This window comes from Zosterops lateralis (genome assembly GCF_965231275.1).
Source record: "Zosterops lateralis genome assembly, chromosome: 16".
NCBI lineage: Eukaryota > Metazoa > Chordata > Aves > Passeriformes > Zosteropidae > Zosterops > Zosterops lateralis.
The window spans coordinates 5,853,713-5,872,598 of NC_139776.1; the positions used below are offsets into that span (position 1 = coordinate 5,853,713).

At 44.0% G+C, this 18,886-nt stretch overlaps 1 protein-coding gene across 1 annotated transcript; it reads right to left on the bottom strand.

The window, feature by feature from the left end:
• Positions 1 to 16,274: 16,274 nt before the first annotated feature.
• Positions 16,275 to 17,655, bottom strand: BHLHE23 (basic helix-loop-helix family member e23; the record flags this gene model as incomplete). Its single annotated transcript, XM_083873548.1, has 1 exon — positions 16,275 to 17,655. One exon carries the CDS (start codon positions 17,653 to 17,655, stop codon positions 16,981 to 16,983), a length of 675 nt encoding a protein of 224 aa, XP_083729674.1. The 3' UTR covers positions 16,275 to 16,980.
• Between the last annotated feature and the right edge of the window lie 1,231 nt (positions 17,656 to 18,886).

The window sequence follows — 18,886 nt, forward strand, 5'->3', positions numbered from 1 at the left end:
CCCAATTTAATGAGCGATTTTGGATTAAACAGGGGCCAAACAACAGGCCACCAATCTATATTAAATCTCTGCAAAATGAAAATTGCAAAGATTTACTTAGGGTCATTACACAAGAAAATTTAATCACAACCTCATCCATAATGTCACATCGTCATCAGACTGATAATTGAAATGCCATGTGAGGGATTATGAATAACCCTCTGTTTATGAAGATAGCTTTCTGATTATCTCTATGTCCTGTGAGTAACATAAAATATGATTTGTATTAATGTACATGGGCCTTGCCTAAGAGAAACCCACTGGGGATCTGCAGAAAAAAGTCTGATTTTTTTTTTACCTTCACTCTTCCTGACGGGAGATGTTGTTAAATAACATTATTGCCACAATTTTAAAGCTGCATGGTGAGGTGAAGCCTTGAATACAGACTCAGGCTGTGTTTATGGCATCAGAGGGAGACAGAGCTTGCAACATCCCTGCAGCTGGGTAGGTGCTTATAAAGTATTCAGCATGTGATTTTAGTGAGCAAACATTGATTTGTCTAGAATCAATATTAATTTTTCAGACTGTATGTTCTCTAGGGCAAGAAATGTATCTTCCAGTATTTACTAAACACTTAAGTACATTTGGGATGTTAATAAGAACACACTTTTGATTTTGGCATGCTGCAAAATACTAAACTCTTGGATAACTGACAATTACATAATTGTGTGTTGTTATGGATTATACAGCAGACTGCAAAGAGCCAAATTTCTAATGGCACTTTGGTTTCAAAATTTCATCTGAATATTTATACAGCGTGTGCTGAAGGATTCCCTGCTCCAGCCCCGAAGGTGAATGCTCAGCTGAGAAAACCCAGGAATCACAGGAGAGAGCAAAAGGCTCCTCCTGAGACCCAGTGCATGTGCTGCTGACACACCTGGGATCCTACCACCCTTTGCTGCCAAATTTTCCTGCCTACATGATCCAACACTCAGGAGGTGATGCTCTACTGATGCCTCAAGTTTTAACTTTCATGTTTTTCAGATCCTGTGCTGCCCAGGGGTGCAGTTCTGAGCCTCACATTAAGTGTTAGTAAACTCTCCTCACAGAGCAGGGAAACAAAACAAATCTTTTTTCCTGCTGAAGACCAAGGACATCAAGTACAACTTTCAGGTCCAAAAGCACAAACAACTGTGGACTGAAGAGAGAAAACAAGAAGGATGGGACCTCACAACCTGAAGCTGTAATTGGACAATTAAACCCCAATATGCAAATGGACCAAAACTTATAAAAGTGTAAGATCCTGTGACCTGTTGTCCATTTTGTGACCATTTTAAGAACACCTTGGGTGTAGCCTTGGGTCAGGCTCTTGTCCTGCCCAAGGTGTACCCTAAGGGCCTTTCAATAATTACCTACTTTATTCTTTAGCTCTGTCCAGTCTCTGTTCCAGGTCAGCCTTCCCAAGGTATCACTGCCCTGCCACTGATCTCCCCGCTGTCCCTGGGTGTGTCAGCTCCTCCCTGTGTGATGCACAGTGACTCCAGCCCCCCAGGGTGCTGGGGATGACCCAGACTCAGCAGGACAGCAAGTGCCCAGCAGAGCAGTTTGGGGTTTCTCAATCTCTGCCCCACAGCTGAGCTCTCAATTTCAGTAACTAAACCAAGCTCTCTTCTGCCAAACCCAGGGCAGGAGAAGGGATGAACTGAGCAGCTCATCCCCAAAAATGTGTCTGCCTCCTCCTCCAGTTGCCTGAGCTCAGCCTGAACCTGCCCCACACCCAGGGGATCCAGCTCCATTTGCAGCAAGATCCGAAGGCAAACGGGAATGTGTCTTTTCTCTGTCCAGGGCTGCATTCTGTGTCACCTCATTGTCAGTGACACAAACCTGATCACATCCAATGTGTTTTAATTGCCCTGCATAGGAATTAATTAGCCCCCTTGGCCAGGGAATGATTAAGCGCCGAGCTTGGGAAGTAGAAAAGCCAAACAGAATAAAATCCTGTGTTTCCTGCCTGTCAGACAGAAACTGGAACATGGTGCTCACTGTGGAACATTCAGACAGTTGGGTCTTCCTGTCCCAACCTTTCCCAAAAGTTTGTCCCAAAAGTTTCAATCAATTCTCCCATCACACTTATTCATCCCAATTTTAAACAGCACTGGCCTCATCCCTGCCCACATGGCTCAGGTTTCCAGTGGATCTCAACCCATGCTGAGCTTAACAGGCTCTGAAAAACTTCTGCATTTACTTCTTAGCTGTGTCAGTCTGGAAATGACATGCCCTGCTGTAAATAATTTGTTTCCAAGAAAATCTGTGCTTTTTTCTGACTGCAGCAGGCATCAGGTAGCCAGAAGTGGAAGGAGGCAGGTTTTTGGCTCTAATAGATAACAAATGCAATTAAATGCAGATAAATAGGTAAGGCACATCCCTCCATGGACCAAGATAAGGAAAGATGTTACTTTAAATTAAGTCCTTGTGATATTTCTGGCTGTCTAACCATTGAAAAACCGAGGAAAAAAATCCCACGTGAGTGGAATTATACTCAGGATGCCACGTATCCAACCAAATGCACATTTAACAGGCTCAGCCAGTGTTCCAGCCCCCAGGCACCTTCTCTCCCACAGGCTGATCCATAGAGTGTCTCAGAGCATCCCAGGCAGTGCTTTGCTCCACTGGCAGATGTCCCCCTGTGATATTTAAACCCTGAGGTTCTAATCCTGCAATTACCCATTAAGGAGGCCATTATGAAGGTACCAACAGAACCATCCCAGGGTGAGGATGGTGGCTTTGGTTGGTCCTTTCCTCTTTTCCAGCCCCAGGATGTGTCACTGAGTGTCTGCAGGCAGAAGGTGCTGGAGCGGGTTCAGCTCTGCGGTGATGACAGGACGCTGTCGGCTCCTCTTTCATGGAACAGTTGGGCTGAGTGTTGCCTTTCTATTAACGAGGGTAAGAAAATAATGAGCCATTATTAAATGGATACTGGCACTTGGGCAGAGCTCTGGGGTGCTGGGGGAGGCCCAGTGGCACCATGGCACAAGGACACAGACAGTGTCTGGAGTGCGGGTGTCCTGCAGCGATGGCAAAGGGGAAAGGCAAACCCTGGGATGGGGACAAAGATCCCAGTGTGTAACAGGGCTGACATGGCAGAACGCTTTCCTGAGTCCCACCCTGCAAAAGCCCCCATGTGAAGGTGACAGCAGCCACCAAATGGAGGTGTTAAAGAGAGCTGACGCATCCGATAAAGTCCAGCTGTCGCCTGCAGTCAGCGTCTCTTCTCCTTCCCCTGCCTGGGCCTCTTCTCTTGGCTAATAGCCCTAATGACTAAGATTGAAAACTGTTTTTTCTTCCTTTGCTTTCAGCCTCAAAGGTTGATCTTTGGTTATTTTTTCCCTTTTCTTCTTTAACAGTTTTATTTCTCAAAGAAGAGGCAACTGAAACCCAATAAAAGTCAGTGGTTTGCTGCTGGTCCTGTTTTTCACTAGGAAGATTGTAACAGACCTTTAGGATGCTTTTCTGTCACCCCCAGCTAAACACTGCTCCAGACCCTGTGCTCAGGACTTTCCTTTTTCTCTCCCAACTCCTGCTTAAGAGATCAGACTTGAAGCTTTCTTTCTTTGCTGCAAAAAGTCTTATAAAACCAATCAGAGGACCCCAACCCAAAGTTTCTGAGGTCACACTCGGGTCACATAATTTAGTCTGAATCGGATTATTTTTGCTTTCTTTTCTGGTTGAAAATTCAGTGAGGTGATGGGGAGTGGTCTGCAAACTACTGTGAACTACTACAGTGGCCAAAATGTAATTTAATTAATAGAGTGTCTTTTTTATCTTAATTGTGATTAAGATGGAGTGATGGAGTGATTTTCTCATAGCCAAGGGAAAGGTGATTTTTTTTTTCTGCAAAGAAAATCAGGAAAGGGTTAAAGGATGCTGCAGAAGCATTGGCTGCTTGGCTGCCAGTTCAGGATACGAATACACCACCCACTAATCAGAGCTCAAAGTGGTGTTCCTTGGTGAGGAATAAGGATTGTTGTGCAACAATTCTGAGTTGAGGTGAAAAGATTCATTTGAGATCCCACCCTAGTACCCAATTTATATATATATAGGCACTGACCAATCCATCATTTACCTCAGGATGCTGTTTTGTGCAGAGAAATAAAAATCTTCTAAATTAATTTCTATTCCTGTCTCAGGGGCACTGTGGAAAATTACCCAATGGTGAAGAATGTCACTTACTAACATCATATTCTGCCCAAGCAAAACGGCTGATGAATTAATGTAAATAACCCACAGTATTTTGCTTTACATCTCCACCATCAGTTAGAAATCTCATAAAGAGAATGGAGCAATGAGAAAATGCAGATCTGATCCCTTGATGGGTTTTTTCTTTCAATAGTGGCTATTTTGAAAGAAATCCTCTACTTACTCACTTGAACAACACACAGAAAAGAGTTAAAAGTGGCACATTATCTTTCCAGTGACATATTTAGCCAGTTATTCAGGCTATAATGAAGCTGTGTAATGAAGTCAATGTCCTTGAAAGTTCTTCATCAATTTTTTTCTCATCTGTCAGCATATCCACTTGCCGACACAATATTAATTAAACACAACATTTCCTGGAGTGTTGAAGTGAAGTCCCATCACTGATAATGAACAGGTTTAGGAGAGTCACATCCCAACAAAATTACTTTTTAAACCAGCCTTATTAAGCAGAAAATTAGACCTAAATCACCCTACAACATCCTCATTAAAAGGCACTGATCCTTGGCTGCTTCTATGTTCTAACATCTTTAATTAGCAAACTGCTAGTCTATCTGCCATGATAAATGCTATTAATCTTACCTTTCATTTGCTTTCTCTTAACCTATCGTGTGCCCACTTCAGGGAGACACAGGCTTCCACCAGGACTCGTTTCACTGTGTTTAATGTCCTTGTAAGGATGAAAAATGGGGCAGTCATGGGTTAAACACGATGACTCTCTCCGCCCTCACTCCATCACTGAATTTCAGAATTTGTAGATATCTCAGATGGCAGACTTGCTGTGTTTGAGGGAAAATTAAGAGCATTTTCCAGTGGATAGGTATGGAATACCATTGTCAAGCCTTGGCAGTAAATCACAGTGCAACTGCAGTTCAGTGCCCTCTCTGCTGCCCTGCTCTAACCATGGAAGAGTTATGGACATCAATTAAAAAAACCTTCTGGGTGTCTGTGAAGGCTCCACCCAGGGAAAAGAAAAGCTTTAAAAACACCAATTGCGGTTTAGAATTGTAGCTACTAAATCTGCAACCTTTGAGGAGCCTTTACAAAGTGTGACAGCTTCACAGCCTCCTTAACATTTGTTCACAGGAGCTCCAGAATACATCAGGACAAATAACACCCTGCATCAGGCCACTTTCACATGGCATTAGTCAGAGGGAAGTGCACAGTGCAGTGCCATACTATGCATTTCAGAAATGCATTGCTGTTTGCTGCTGTTCTCAGGTGCAAAATGCCATCTTGGATGTGCACTGCCTTTTTTCCCAGTTTATAGCTGTGGAATTGGGACTTTTCGCTCCGTTCATTCTGGTTGATTTTTGCGGTGTGTCTGAGCATCATCTTCTTACAGCAAATAACATCAACCATGTTCAGCTCACAGCTCCTGGGCAACAGAGGAGTACAAATTTAACCTCCCTCAAACACCTTGTGATAAATTCAGTTTGCCTGGGGGTCAGTCTCTTCTCCCAAGTAAGGAGTGATAGGACAAGAGGAAACGGCCTCAAGTTGTGCCAGAGGAGGTTTAGATTGGGTATTAGGGAAAACTTCCTCACAGAAAGGGTTGTCAAGCCCTGGCAGGGGCTGCCCAGGGCAATGGTGGAGTCACCACCCCTGTAGGGATTTAAAAACGTGGTAGTTGTGCACAGGGCTTAGTGGTGGGCTTGGCAGTGCTGGGTTAATGGTTGGATGGTGGTCTTAGAGGGCTTTTCCAACCTAAACTATTCTAGGACTCGTGACTCAATAGATCTTTCTGCTGGGCCTCTGGGAGAGGCTCTGGCCTGGCTGAACACTCCAAGTCCCAGAGGCAAACACTGTCCACAACCTTCAACTTTCAGAGCTTAACTCTGAGATTTGTCAGCGTAATTCACTCCATGTGCCCCTATTCATTTATCTCTTTCATTGTTATCATCCCATCTTATTTAGTGACCAGACTTGCCTCCCACAGATACAAACACTTTCCCTTGGCAGCCTTAATGAAAACTGCTTTTAATTTCACATTGCCCTGGGTTATTCTGGCTGCTGATGGGCTGCTTCTTATTGGGGCCAGATTATTCTAACTGCTAGGAAACCACGACCTTTTAAGCTTTCATTTCAAGCCCTAATTCTAGCACTAGGCTGTAAGGCAGGGGCTCCTCTCACTGTGTTCCTGTCCCTGAAAACCAGGCATCTATTCTGAGCTATCTGTGCAGCTTCTGCAGTCAATGCCAAGAGATAAGCATCCCCAGAAGGCGACTTGTCCACCTATTCTACAGTGACATGAATTACCCTTGGGAAGCTGTTATCTATTATTCCTCAGGATGGAGACAGCCCGGGCTTAATTAGTTGTCTGACTTTTAGATGTTGAGTTAGGTACAATAATCTGACTCCCAGTGATTTTTTTTTTTTGCTCTCTTTTTTTTTTTTTTTTTTCATTCTGGAGCAGATGAGTCATGATTCATATGCAAGGATCGTACTTGTGAAGCTGTGCTTTTCTAATGAAACCCTTCTCTCACCCCCAATATGTTTCCATTATCTTGCCATCAGGAAATAATTTTTTCTCCTGCACACGAAGACACATGACATGCTCATTTACCCACACACGTGCGAAACCAGATTAACTACTCCATAAATTAGTTAAAAGATTTTCCCAGAGAAAATGAAGAGGAAAGGCATGTAATTTCCACTTTTCAGCTCCTGGATGAATGAAGACACTTTGCTCTTCACATGACTGTTTAGACAGGCACTAGAAATCAAGATTTCTGAATTGTGGTGACCAAGTTTACATGAAAAGAGCTTTTCCAAACCACCCCAAGTTATTAATGGTTTTACCTCAAAATCAATCTCCACTGTGCTGGAGGTCTTTTCATATTTGCCTTAAACTCCACCATCCCCTGTCTCCAAATTTGAGGTATACTGCTCCTGAATTTTAACAGCAGGACCAAATGAATCCCCAAACTCGGGGTAAAACCACATCTCAATAGAAATTGAGATCAGAATAAACTTCAATTGTAACTCAAAGAGACTGTTTCAGGCCAGCAGCTGGGATAATGTGGTGAATGAATCATAGGTCAGTGCAGCAAACCGACTGAAAGTCATTAGAGAGTCATCAGAATATTTGTGATGAAATAAATATCAGCCTTGGCCATGATGGGACTGGTTCTGGGGCATTCCTGCCTGAGCAGATACCCCTCACACCACTGCCAGGATGAGCCACTTTGTGCTCACAAAGTCCCAACAAAACCCCAACCCATAGACCCTTAGAGCTTTCAGAAGTTTTTAGACTATATTAAAGTGAAAAAATGAGTGCTACTCCTATTGCAGGACCTGATGGGACTGACACTCCTGTGCAAATGAGCAGAAACACACCTTTTTGTCGGAGCTGGATAAAATTTTTTCCAAGCTTTGGCTTGGTCACCCGGGTAGTCTTCTTTTAACTGGAGCACTCCTTGTGTCAGTTCCATTAATGCCATTGGGTAGATTAAAATAATTCTTTTATTCTAGACAACTAGACCTAGCCATTAAGAGTGTTTCAGCAGCAGAGCTCTGTGTGTGTGTTGAGGTGTTACACAGGAAATCACAGCAAGGCCCAGGGAGTAGAAAGTATCAGAATCTGCCCAAATAATGCTGATCACTAAAAGTGAATTTCATGATGCTGGCACTTGTCTCATTTGAAAATTAGAAGATTTTCTGAAGCTGGGAGAGTGATATTGCTGCAAAAAGAAGTGCCAGAAATGGATTTAACTCCATGGCATGAGAACCAGAATCTGGGTGCCAGGCTGGGAGGGGAATTACAGGTGTGCATTGGGGCTGGTTCAAAACCAGAGGCTGAGCAGGGATGTGACTACACGAATAAAAAAATCCCTGTTAGAAGAGCCCGTTTTCCTTGCAAAAAGAAAAACAAGGAGTTGCTCAGGCAGTGATAGCACCTCCTCCTCCCTCTGTGTACCAGCCCTGCTTCCTCCTGGGGTTTCCAGCTCTGTGCAGGGCTCTCTCTGGGGCTGGGGCAGTGACAGACACAGGGAAAGCAGCAAAGGATGGTGACAGTTCACGGTACAGAGCGGTGTTTCACAGAACCAGGATCCCGGCTGGAATCTTTGCAGGGCAGGAGGAGAAGGGCAGCACACGGGAGCTCAGAGAGCCGCAAAGATGCGCTTGGCAGCGAGGGCAAGTTTCTGCAGCAAAGCATTTCGTAAACTCTGGCCCAGATTCTCCCCTGTGACTTGCCCGGGCTCAGCACAAGGCGAGGATTGGAGAACAAAGATGGCTTGAAGCCACCTTTCTGCTTCTCCTCTCCGGAGCAGCTGGGGACTGGCTGCTCCCCAGGGTAGGTTCAAGTCGCCTCGGGCTATTGTAGCAGCAGGAGACTGTTAGAAAATAGCCAAGATGCAGCTACACCTCCTTTCCAATTGGCTGTCACCGCTCCAGACGGGACCAGGAGGGTGACACCGCTGCCACAACACAGGGCTGATCCTCCCAGGGACCCCCAGCGTGGGGAGGGAGAGAGAGAAAATGTCAGCGCCGGGGAGGCAGAGCGATGTGTGCCTTATCTGGGGGAGCAGGAAGCTCAGATCATCGAAATTCAAATGTGGTGAGCCACTCACTCCAGTCACTGTGTGTCCACGGGCACACGCCTTGATCTTTTCTGTGCCTCAGGGCAAGGCAACTGGAGAAGGAAGTCGAAAGCAACAGAGTTTCGCTGAAATGATCCAATCCAAATTGGATTTAACTCTAAAAATCAAAACAAAGTCAATATCTACAGGCGTGCACACTCAATGTGGTAAAAAATTAATTTATCGTGTGTTTATATTGGAACAAGTCTGTCTGCAGGCTGGATCAGAAACCCACCAAAGGCAGAAGCTTTTACAGGGGAGAGAATTTGCAAGAATGAGAACTTCAACAAGCAGTTGAAAACAAACAGAAAAGGAAAAGCTCTTGCCTGACAGGGAATTTTGGGTTTGCTTTTGGCAAAATAAAATAAAATACCGACCCCAAGGACCTACACAGGAGAGAAATGGCAGAAAGAAGGTGTGTGCTCTTTGTGTGTTGCTCGCCCCCAAAAAGGGTTTTTGTGGACTGGTACAGGTAAGCACCTGAAAGAGGAGTTCACTCAGACAGGAATGAGCTCTCCTGTGTTGTGCAATCTCCAAGCACCAAGATTATTCTATACAGTGCCACATCCAATTGCAACAGGGACCGGTAGGAGTAATAGAGCTCCTGTAACTAAAATGTTTTCTGTCTTCAAATCTTCCAGGAAACCGGCTGAGGCACGAGAGGGAAAACGCCGAGGGGACAAAACTTGTTAGAAGTAAAATTGTATTTTCTTGGACACTGGAAAGGATGTAAAACTGAGCCAGAGGCCTCCAAGTCAGCAGCCATTTTAACATTTTGCAAGAGATTTTCATCTTTTCCCCCTACAGCCTCAGTTCTGCTGTAAACACTGAGTGCACCCACTATGGCTGTCAGCTGGGGAGTTTGCTTTACACTGAAGCTGCCAGGAGATAAAAAATACTTAAGGTAATGCAGTTCTCAAATGGAAGGCATAAGGATTTCTTCATGACATCTGTGTGAAGAGTGAAAGGTGTGAGATTTACTTTCAGCAGATCAATAAAAATAGGGTGGATGCATTTGGAAACCAGGGAAAGCAAAGGTGTGCTGGTTCTCTGTCATTCTCACTGCAAAGCTGCCGGTGGCATAATGGGAAACCAACACCCTGTTCTGTCCCAAAATGTCACTTCTTTTTATTAAGCATAAAACAAAAGGATGAAAAATATTATTCATGAGTTTGTTGGCTTGAACAGGCCAAAGCAATTTTTCAGGAGACCAGTGGCTTTCATGCAATGGCACTTCCCATGCTACTGCCAAAAGATGTTGTACAAAGTTTCATGAAAACATAATAAAACCATGCTGGTAAAGCAACCAAAAAAATGCCAGAAAAAAGACACAGAAGGTAAATAAATTATAGGAACACTCATTCATGCATGCACATGTGAAGACACCACACATATGCATCAACATATGCATTTTACACTGACAAACATGCCCACACACACCCAGCACAACCTCATTTTGAAAGTGTTTTTCTTCAACAATCGAATGGGTGCCCTTTGCTCAAAGGCAAACACAAGCACAATAAATCCCTTACTGGTAGCACCGAGGAAGAAGCATTACTCCAGACTCTGGGAAAGTTCAGCACTGGTAAATTCTGATGAACACCATTACTGTGATTACTGCTGGGGCACAGATATGCCCGCCTCATTGTCATTTCTTGTACTACATCAAGCAGAGGCTGGTGGGGACCTAGTGCTGCTGTCGCCCAACTGAATGTGACCTTTTTTGGGTGACCGCGCTGCAGTGGGGGCTTTCCTCCTCCTCCTCCTCCTCTGGGAAAGCGTGAATTAAAAAAAAAAAGAAAAAAAAGAAGTGCAGACCAGAGGATGCAACGTAAGGTTTTTAATAAGCCCAGAAATTAAATAGATGAGCTTTTCGCTTTTAAATGTCAGCGTTGTGTCTTCCTTGTCATTCGCGGGAAGAAAGGGAAGGGGCTAAATATCCTGGGATGTGGGGAGTTTTAAAGTGCATAATGATGGCGATAAAAATCCATAATGTCAGTTGCCTTGTGGCAATCAACAACCATTCCACATTATGCTTGCATCTTAAGGTTTGCGGCCAAAAAACAGATTTGCCTGTGTCTCATTAAAATAACGAATGCAGTCCGAATGGATCTGCAATGATTCACTGTACGTCACACTAAATCACAACCCTCCTCGGAGCCAACTGACTATGGCCTCATTACTTTAGACAAAAGTGGGCTTGGAGGAAAAACTGGGGTGATGTTTTTTTGCTCAGCCATGTTTTTCCCTTTGAAATACTTAAGGCAAAAGAGCAGAGAAGGTTGGGGTTTTTTTCCCCCCCATTGGTAGCCGAGGAAGGTTGGGTTATATTCGTAGTATAATTCTGTATCGATACACACAAACACACAAACACACCAGTGTTAGTTGGGGGAAAAAGGAATTGAGCAAATACAAATGGCATTAACAGAGCAGTCTTTAATGAACAGGAATCGCTGATGAATTGGAAAATTTAAAAATTAAGATAAGCTGTTAAATAATTTAAATATAGCTATATTTGAGCTGCCTCACCAGGGCAAGGAGTTCCAAAAGCAGCATGCTCCTCTCCTCTGTGTTGTAAGACCTTAAACACTTGTGGTTTATCTTCTGCAAGTCTTTGTTCTGCAAAATTCACTGCCTTAAACATAGCAAAAAAAAAAATAACCCCCTTTATTTTCACCCTGAATTAACTTGATTAAATATCATTGTACATTAGTTTATTGTAATGCTAATACTTAAGATTAATCTATTTGGCCTTAAAGAAATATGAGGGTTATTATGCTCAAAATTGCTCAATGTTTCAGGAATAAACCTTAACTTAAATTTTACTATTGTGAAATGAAGCTAAGACTACTTAAAAAATTAAATGGAGAATTTAAAACTTGTATGTAATCATAAATACAAATAGAAATAAGAATTTGGGGTAATGGCTAAAAGAATTAATGTGAATTTTAATAATGAAAAGATTATATAAAGTCCTTGGTGAAAATCCTACTTCAGAACATCTGAAAAAATGTCAAAGATCTCAAATATATTATTGGTTTTGATAATTGGTTCCATTTTCTCTTCAGTACATATACTTTATTGTAAAGAGAAAATGCTCGATATTAAGCTATTTTCCCACAAAAACCACATGTAAATGTATTTCTAATCTGATCACAAAATATGTTACATACCCATTTAGGTATTTTTTTATTTCAGGTAGGAGAAAAACTGCCCGAGAAACATTCATGGAATGACTGATTTAAATGTTATAAATCCCTCAAATTTTCATCTCCCTTTGAATGGAATGCCAAAGGGGATTACAGACTAAAGACATATCACAAACAAATTTACATTATTAAAATTACTGTAATCAAGAGTTGTTTCTAGCCTTAATCAGGATTATTGAAAACAACCCCCCCCCTCAACTTTTCTACTGTGCAATACTAATCAAAATTCTATCAAATGACAGAGAACAATATAAAAGCAGTTTTGAAAACATTGGTTGGTGTATTTTTAGCATTCTTTAGAAGCATTTTCACTGATTCAGATCAAAGCAATGATTTCTCTGCTGATAACTCACATGGCAAGGAACAAGTGCAGGTAAAACAAATTTCGGGAACGCTGCAGTGACCACCCCCTTGTTTTCAAGAGTCCACCCAAGGAGCACACTGGATGAACACAATGCTGTGGAAGTGACACATGGAATGCTTGGTTTTGTTCTCCTAAACTGTAAACTAAATAATTCCAGCTGTGGCAAACTGGGCTGGAAACTTGCAGCAAGTGAGGACTCAGCCTGGCGGGACGTGCCGCGATTGTCGCTGCCGATGAGCAGGTTCAGGCTGAAAAGCCACAAAAAATTTTAATTTAGAGGTTTACCCACCATGCCCTACACTTTACACATGCTACAAGGCTGATATAATAAAAGTATAAAGCTTGCACACATTTTTCTGGGCATCTGAAGCCTCTTAGAGGTGGCTCGTTGGGTCAGAAACCACCACTGTGCCCCGGAGCGCCAAGTCCTGTCCTGCTGTCACCAACATCACCAACACTGCCAATTTGCAAAACAGCACCAGGGTTGGGCCTTACATTCATTTCACCCTGAAAAAATATCAAATGCTCTTATAAAATGGAAATTAGAGAAATGTGTATGTAAAGAACAATACCAGAAAGTGATCAGGGAACAGTAAACAATCACTTGTTAAAGTCTTGGAAACAAGCTCAGCGTGCAGCAGTACTCAGGTACTGTGAGAAAATGCCACAAAATCAGTGATATGGATCAAAGAACAAGGAAAACTTCATGATTCTCACACTTCTTTCCACGAGCTCCGACTCATTTAACTCTTTGCTGGTATCTGAGGTAGACAGCTGCCTTCTGTGCCATTCTTCTTCAAACCTGTTGCTTCCCTGTATTTGGTTAGAGAACATTTTACCTTGCAGGTTCAAGACTGCTAATGTTAAACCTGGGCTGATGCAGTGCCAGCTGACAGCAGTTTCCAGTCTCCTGTTAGTGACATTATATATTTTGGTTAGTAAAACCTTCATTTTGGTTAGTGACAAGAATTATGCAAGTTAAAGCCCACAACTGACAGTGAAGCAGCATTTCCTCTTTCTAACATTTCTTGTTGCTCAGTCTTGGAGTTGAAAGAAAAACTAAGTGAGGTTAGAAAACAATATATTATATTTAATTAAAAGTTGGCATTATATTTTCTTCCAAGTATGAACAAATCAGGGTAATAAGTACATTAGAACACATGATCTGTATTTCAGTTCCATCTGAACATACACAATAAATCCTTCTTGGGGAAAAATAAAAGAGCAGGCATCATAACAAGAACATCTGAGCAGGGAAAAAAAAAAAAAAGATCTTCAATTTTTCTCAAGTCCTCCCTTCATATTCTCTGAAACACCAAATGGAAACAGACACTTAAAACCTTACATGGTACACAAAATATGCCAGAGAAGGGGAAAAACAAATGACAAGCACAGGACTTCATCCTCAGGATAACCACACACATCTGCAAGGTTGGCACTGATGCTGCAAACACACAAATGCAATGGTCAGCTGCTTGTTTATCCCCTCCCAACATAATAATCTTTGAGGAGTATTAGGCATCCACTCGGTAGCAGTTTTAGCAGCAGCTCAGCACAGTGTAAACCACCTTGGAGCAGATGCCTTCCTGTCATGGGAAATGCAGAGGGCTCAGGATGGGCTCCACCTCAGAGCCAGATAAAATCCTGCAAGTCCAGGGTGGACACAAGCAGCTCACAGGACTGAACTTCCAGATTAATTGAGAACTTGGTCAACTTTGTTTGAGTTTAATATTATTTGTTGCAGGAAAAGTTATGATTCATCTTTTTCCTTTTGAATTGAAATAGTTGTGCTGTCAGGTTAATTGCCTTTAGTATTGCTTTGATAAATCCTGCACTTGTTTTTAATACCTGGCCTTTTAACAGCACTTAAATAGTCAAACTTGCTATTCTCCCTTTTAAATTTTTTTTAATGCAGGTTTTTCTTCTGTATTTGAAATTCCTTACTCAGCTTCCTGAGATCATTTAATTCCAAGTGGGCTCTTGAAGACCCCTCTAAATATTTCAAGGACTCTCAGAAGTAGAATTTTAGGATTCTAGGTAGGTATGATAGTATGAGCAAGTTTTTGCTGATGTAAATGAAAGGAAGAGATTTAAAACAATCACTGTATGAAAACTCATCATTCCAAAAATAGCTTTTCTCAGAGTGTGAAGAGCTTTTGGCCTCTGAAATTAGTAAGATTTCTTTTTTGGGCCATAATTATTTGACAAAGAAGCAATTACAAATTCCACTATTTTTAGCCTTAAGTCTTTAACTAAACCAAACTCAGATTAAATATTGAGCTGTTAAATATTTTATTCTCCAACTATTTTAGTTTTGGTGAAAAATGAACAGTTAAGCTAATCTCCATTTAAATATTCTCAATCTTCTCTAATTTTAACCAGAAGTAATATACATCTACTTAAAAATTATGATTCTCTGTTAAAATGGCCTTTTTTTTTTTCCCCCAAATATTTCCTAGCAACAACTCAGTCTGCAAAATTTTAAGTGACCTTTGCTGATCTGCAGTTTCCAGTAATTTTTGCTTCAGTAGGGGTTTTGGTTGACTTTTGCTTCATCTGACATGCTTTAAGAGCATTTCCAAAATTTTCTTTTATGGAAAAAGAGATAAACTGTTCTGTAAAACTACTCTTCTTTTTTTCCTTTTTCTTTTTTTTTTCTTTAATTACAGGAAAGAAATGAAGATATAAAAATGGAAATGAGCAGGAACCAGTTTTAAACATATGTCTTTATAAATAAGGCTTAATCACACACTTCGTTTTCCAAACACAAAAAGTCTTTTGGAAATGTATTAATTAAAATTAAGTGCCATGGACAGGCGCTTCAGAGGGATGGCAGTCCTTTTCAAATTAGCATAACACTAGCGACAGGCATGGAAATTGGTTTAATAACCCTAAATAGTTACACCCCACTCCTAACACAAATGGCCACGGACAGCTCCAGCCCCTGAGGCTGCGACTGTACCAGTTTACGTGGTTGCTCTGACATTGGGTGGGTATTTCCAACCCCAACAGAAAGCACTGAATGCACCTCAATTATTATTATTATTATTATTATTATTATTATTATTATATAATGACTAGTGAAGCATACAAGGCACCAAAGCGTTGAACAACATAAACCAGAAAACCAAAGTAAAACCAACACAAGCCACACCGAAAACTCAGCCAGCGAGAGACGCACTTTGTAACTTGAACACACACAGTCAATATTGGCAGGAGATCACTAGTTCAGTCATGATATTAACTGGCCCAAACACCAGATGCAGATCTAGGGTTGAGCTGTGGATAGAATAGAAAACCAAGCCAAAGGGATAAGCAGAGTCTTTAAGAGATTTCCTTCCCTGCCATGTTTGCCAGGGGTGTGCTCGGAGCTGAGCTCGCTGCTACGATAACCCCAGTCAAACATCACTTTGAGCCACAGCATTCCCCAGCAAATGTCAGAATACACAGCCTAAACCCCTGCCTGCTTAACTCAGAGTCAGACACAAGCAACGGTTTTTTTTGTGTGCTCATGATTCAGGAGGAACTGGAGAAAAAGTGCAAATCCCTGCTGAGAAGGAGCTGAATATCCGCAAGCTTTTCCCAAGTGTTCTGATCATTCCCCTAAGTTCACACAGCTCCTGCTGCATCCTTTTCTGCTTTACCTGACTCCACCAGGGGTTTTGCAGGGACTGCCAGCTGGTTTTAGAGACATGTAGGACAGAGAAAGTGGTTATTCATGTCTTTTATTTATTATAAATACATATAAATATGTTAAGTCACCTTTTTGCTTTGCTTATCATGATGAGCAACGACTTTGGAAAATCATCTGGAAAACTTAACCAAGCTGAGAAACAGGCAAACAGCAAGCAGTAGCATACAATCACAGGTTCCTCTCAGTCCAAGAACGGGTTAATTAATTTTTTTTAAGAGAGAAAAAAAAAATAATCTTACTTTGAAGCATCAATTATTTTAGCAAGAGTACTGGACATCCCCCCTCCCTGACCAAATGATTTCCATTTGGATTTGCAGGTGCAGCCCAACCCCAGCTGGTGACACAGACCCCCCTCCGCCCTTGACTCTGAGACATTGCATAGTTTGCAGCTGGATTTTTGCTTCCCCTCCCTCCTTTTAATCTATTTTTTAACACAGGTCGATCGTGCCAAAGCAAATTCACTGAGGTTTCCATTTCCAGATCTCTCTCCCTCTCTCTGTTCTGCTACAGTTCTGTTTCAAAACTGCTCAAAAAACTTTTGTAGCTCAGAGCAAGCGAAAAGCAACATCACAATCCACTGACAGGCTGGGAAGGAAATAACTCTACAGATGAAGTTGCATGTGAGGGGGGGAACTAAATAAAGTAGAAAATAGGTGGTTTTGGGGGGTCCGCGTGAACTGCCAAACGTTTCCAAATGGGGAGGGGGGGATTTAAGAGAAGAACAAAAAAGAAAACCCGGACTTAACTGATGGAAGGAAGCCAGAGGGCTGATGATGGCAGTGGAAAGAAAAATGCATAGGAAAAAAAAAAAAAAAAAATAAAACCCAACCAACAAAATAAGAAAGAAAAAAAAAAAAAAAAAAAAAAAAAAAAAAAAAGGCCCGAAGAAGGCAGAAGTCAAGGCTTGTCGTTACAGTGTTTGCAGAGGGCGGAGGCGGCTCCTGTGAAGGCAGTGCATTTCTCGGGGCAGGCGGGCACGGCCGCGCCGCCGAAGGGATACACGGGCGACTGTCCGAAGGGGTTCAGGGTGGCGGGCAGCGGGGCGCTCAGCGCCTGGCCCTGGTTCAGGTAGGCCACCAGCCGCCGCATCTCCTCCAGGGCCTGCGCCTGCATGAGGATGTAGTTCTTGGCCAGGAGCAGCGTGGCGATTTTGGAGAGTTTCCGCACCGAGGGGCTGTGCGCGTAGGGGATGACGGAGCGCAGCCCGTCCAGCGCGTCGTTCAGGTCGTGCATCCGCCGCCGCTCCCGCGCGTTGATGCTGAGGCGCAGCGAGCGCTGCTCCTTGGGCTTCTTGCCCAGGGCTCCCCCCTTCAGCTTCCCCTCTCGCTCGAAGCCCGGGCCGCCCTTCACGCCCGCCTCGAAGGCGTCCTCCTCGTCGCCGCTCTGCTCGCCGCTGCTCTCCGCCGACTTGCCCATCGCCCCGGGGTGGAAGTCCGGCCCGCCGCCCCCCGGGTACGAGCCCCGCGGGCCCTCGGCGCCCCCGCGCACGGCTCCGTAGGCGAAAGCCGAGGGTCCGTAGCCCGGGGCCAGCGCCAGGTACGCCTCGCTGCCCAGCGACTTGAGCTCAGCCATCGCCGGGAGTCCCGCTCGGCCGCCGCTGTCTGGGCGCTGAGGAGGAGGAGGAGGCGGCCCCGCCGCTCCGCTCGGCGCTGCGCCCGGGCTGGGGGCGGGCAGTGAGCGCTGAACGGCCCCGCCGCGCTTATATCGCCGACAGGGGCCGCGGGGACACCCGCCGCCAATGGCAGGGCAGCGTCCTTCCCTTCCCTTCCCTTCCCTTCCCTTCCCTTCCCTTCCCTTCCCTTCCCTTCCCTTCCCTTCCCTTCCCTTCCCTTCCCTTCCCTTCCCTTCCCTTCCCTTCCCTTCCCTTCCCTTCCCTTCCCTTCCCTTCCCTTCCCTTCCCTTCCCTTCCCTTCCCTTCCCTTCCCCTTCCCTCTGTTTACCTGCCCTGGGTGCTGGAAGCCCAGGGAGGCACCAGGACACACACAGTGGTTTAGGTGGGGTTGACAGAGGAGGCACCTGTTGTGCAGGGGGATTTCCAAGGCACAGCCCCCATCTATTCCCGTTTTTTTTTTCAGGGGCTCACAGTGTTCCTGCCTTCCATGTGCCAAGAAAAGGTTAAATCCGTGGTGACCCAGCCCTCCTCTGAAGGGATTCTGTGTCCTCCCCAGCTGTGGGTACCAGAGCATGACACTGGGACAGGAAACAAACCACACCACGGCCTGCAGGGCGGGAGGAACCATCACTGACTGATGGTGTCTGATCCAGGGAGGAACCTCAAGGAGAATCTGAGGCAACAACTGGCAAAGGTGGAAAAGGGCAATCAGGGTGTTTAGTCCCATATTCCCACAACAAAATGACAATAAGATCCTTAAACTTTAATTGCAACAGAAAAAGGTCCCAATTTCTTTCCTTTCTAGAGTTTGGAGACTCTGAGGTTTGTTTTACAGGTAGCATGAGGGCATTCCAGGCTTTCTCCATGGACATGTGCCTGATCCAGGCCCCTCAACCTGGACCTGTGCCTGGTTCACCCCTCAACTGTCTGCTTGGAAAGGATGGGACGGATCCTGAATCCTGTGCAGTGACACAGATGTGAGCAGGTGGATATTGCCTGCAGGCAGATGCAACCAGTTGCTGCAGATGCACCTGGCAGATTATCTGCTGTAGTAAATAGCCTGGGTGTTATGGTGACAGGAGGCTTTTTCCAGAATGTGGTTTGTTTTTCTCAGACCCTCTCTGAAGTGTAGTTGGCTTGTCCTCCTCCCATCTCCTCCCTGTGTGCCATGAGCTAATGTGAAATGACGAG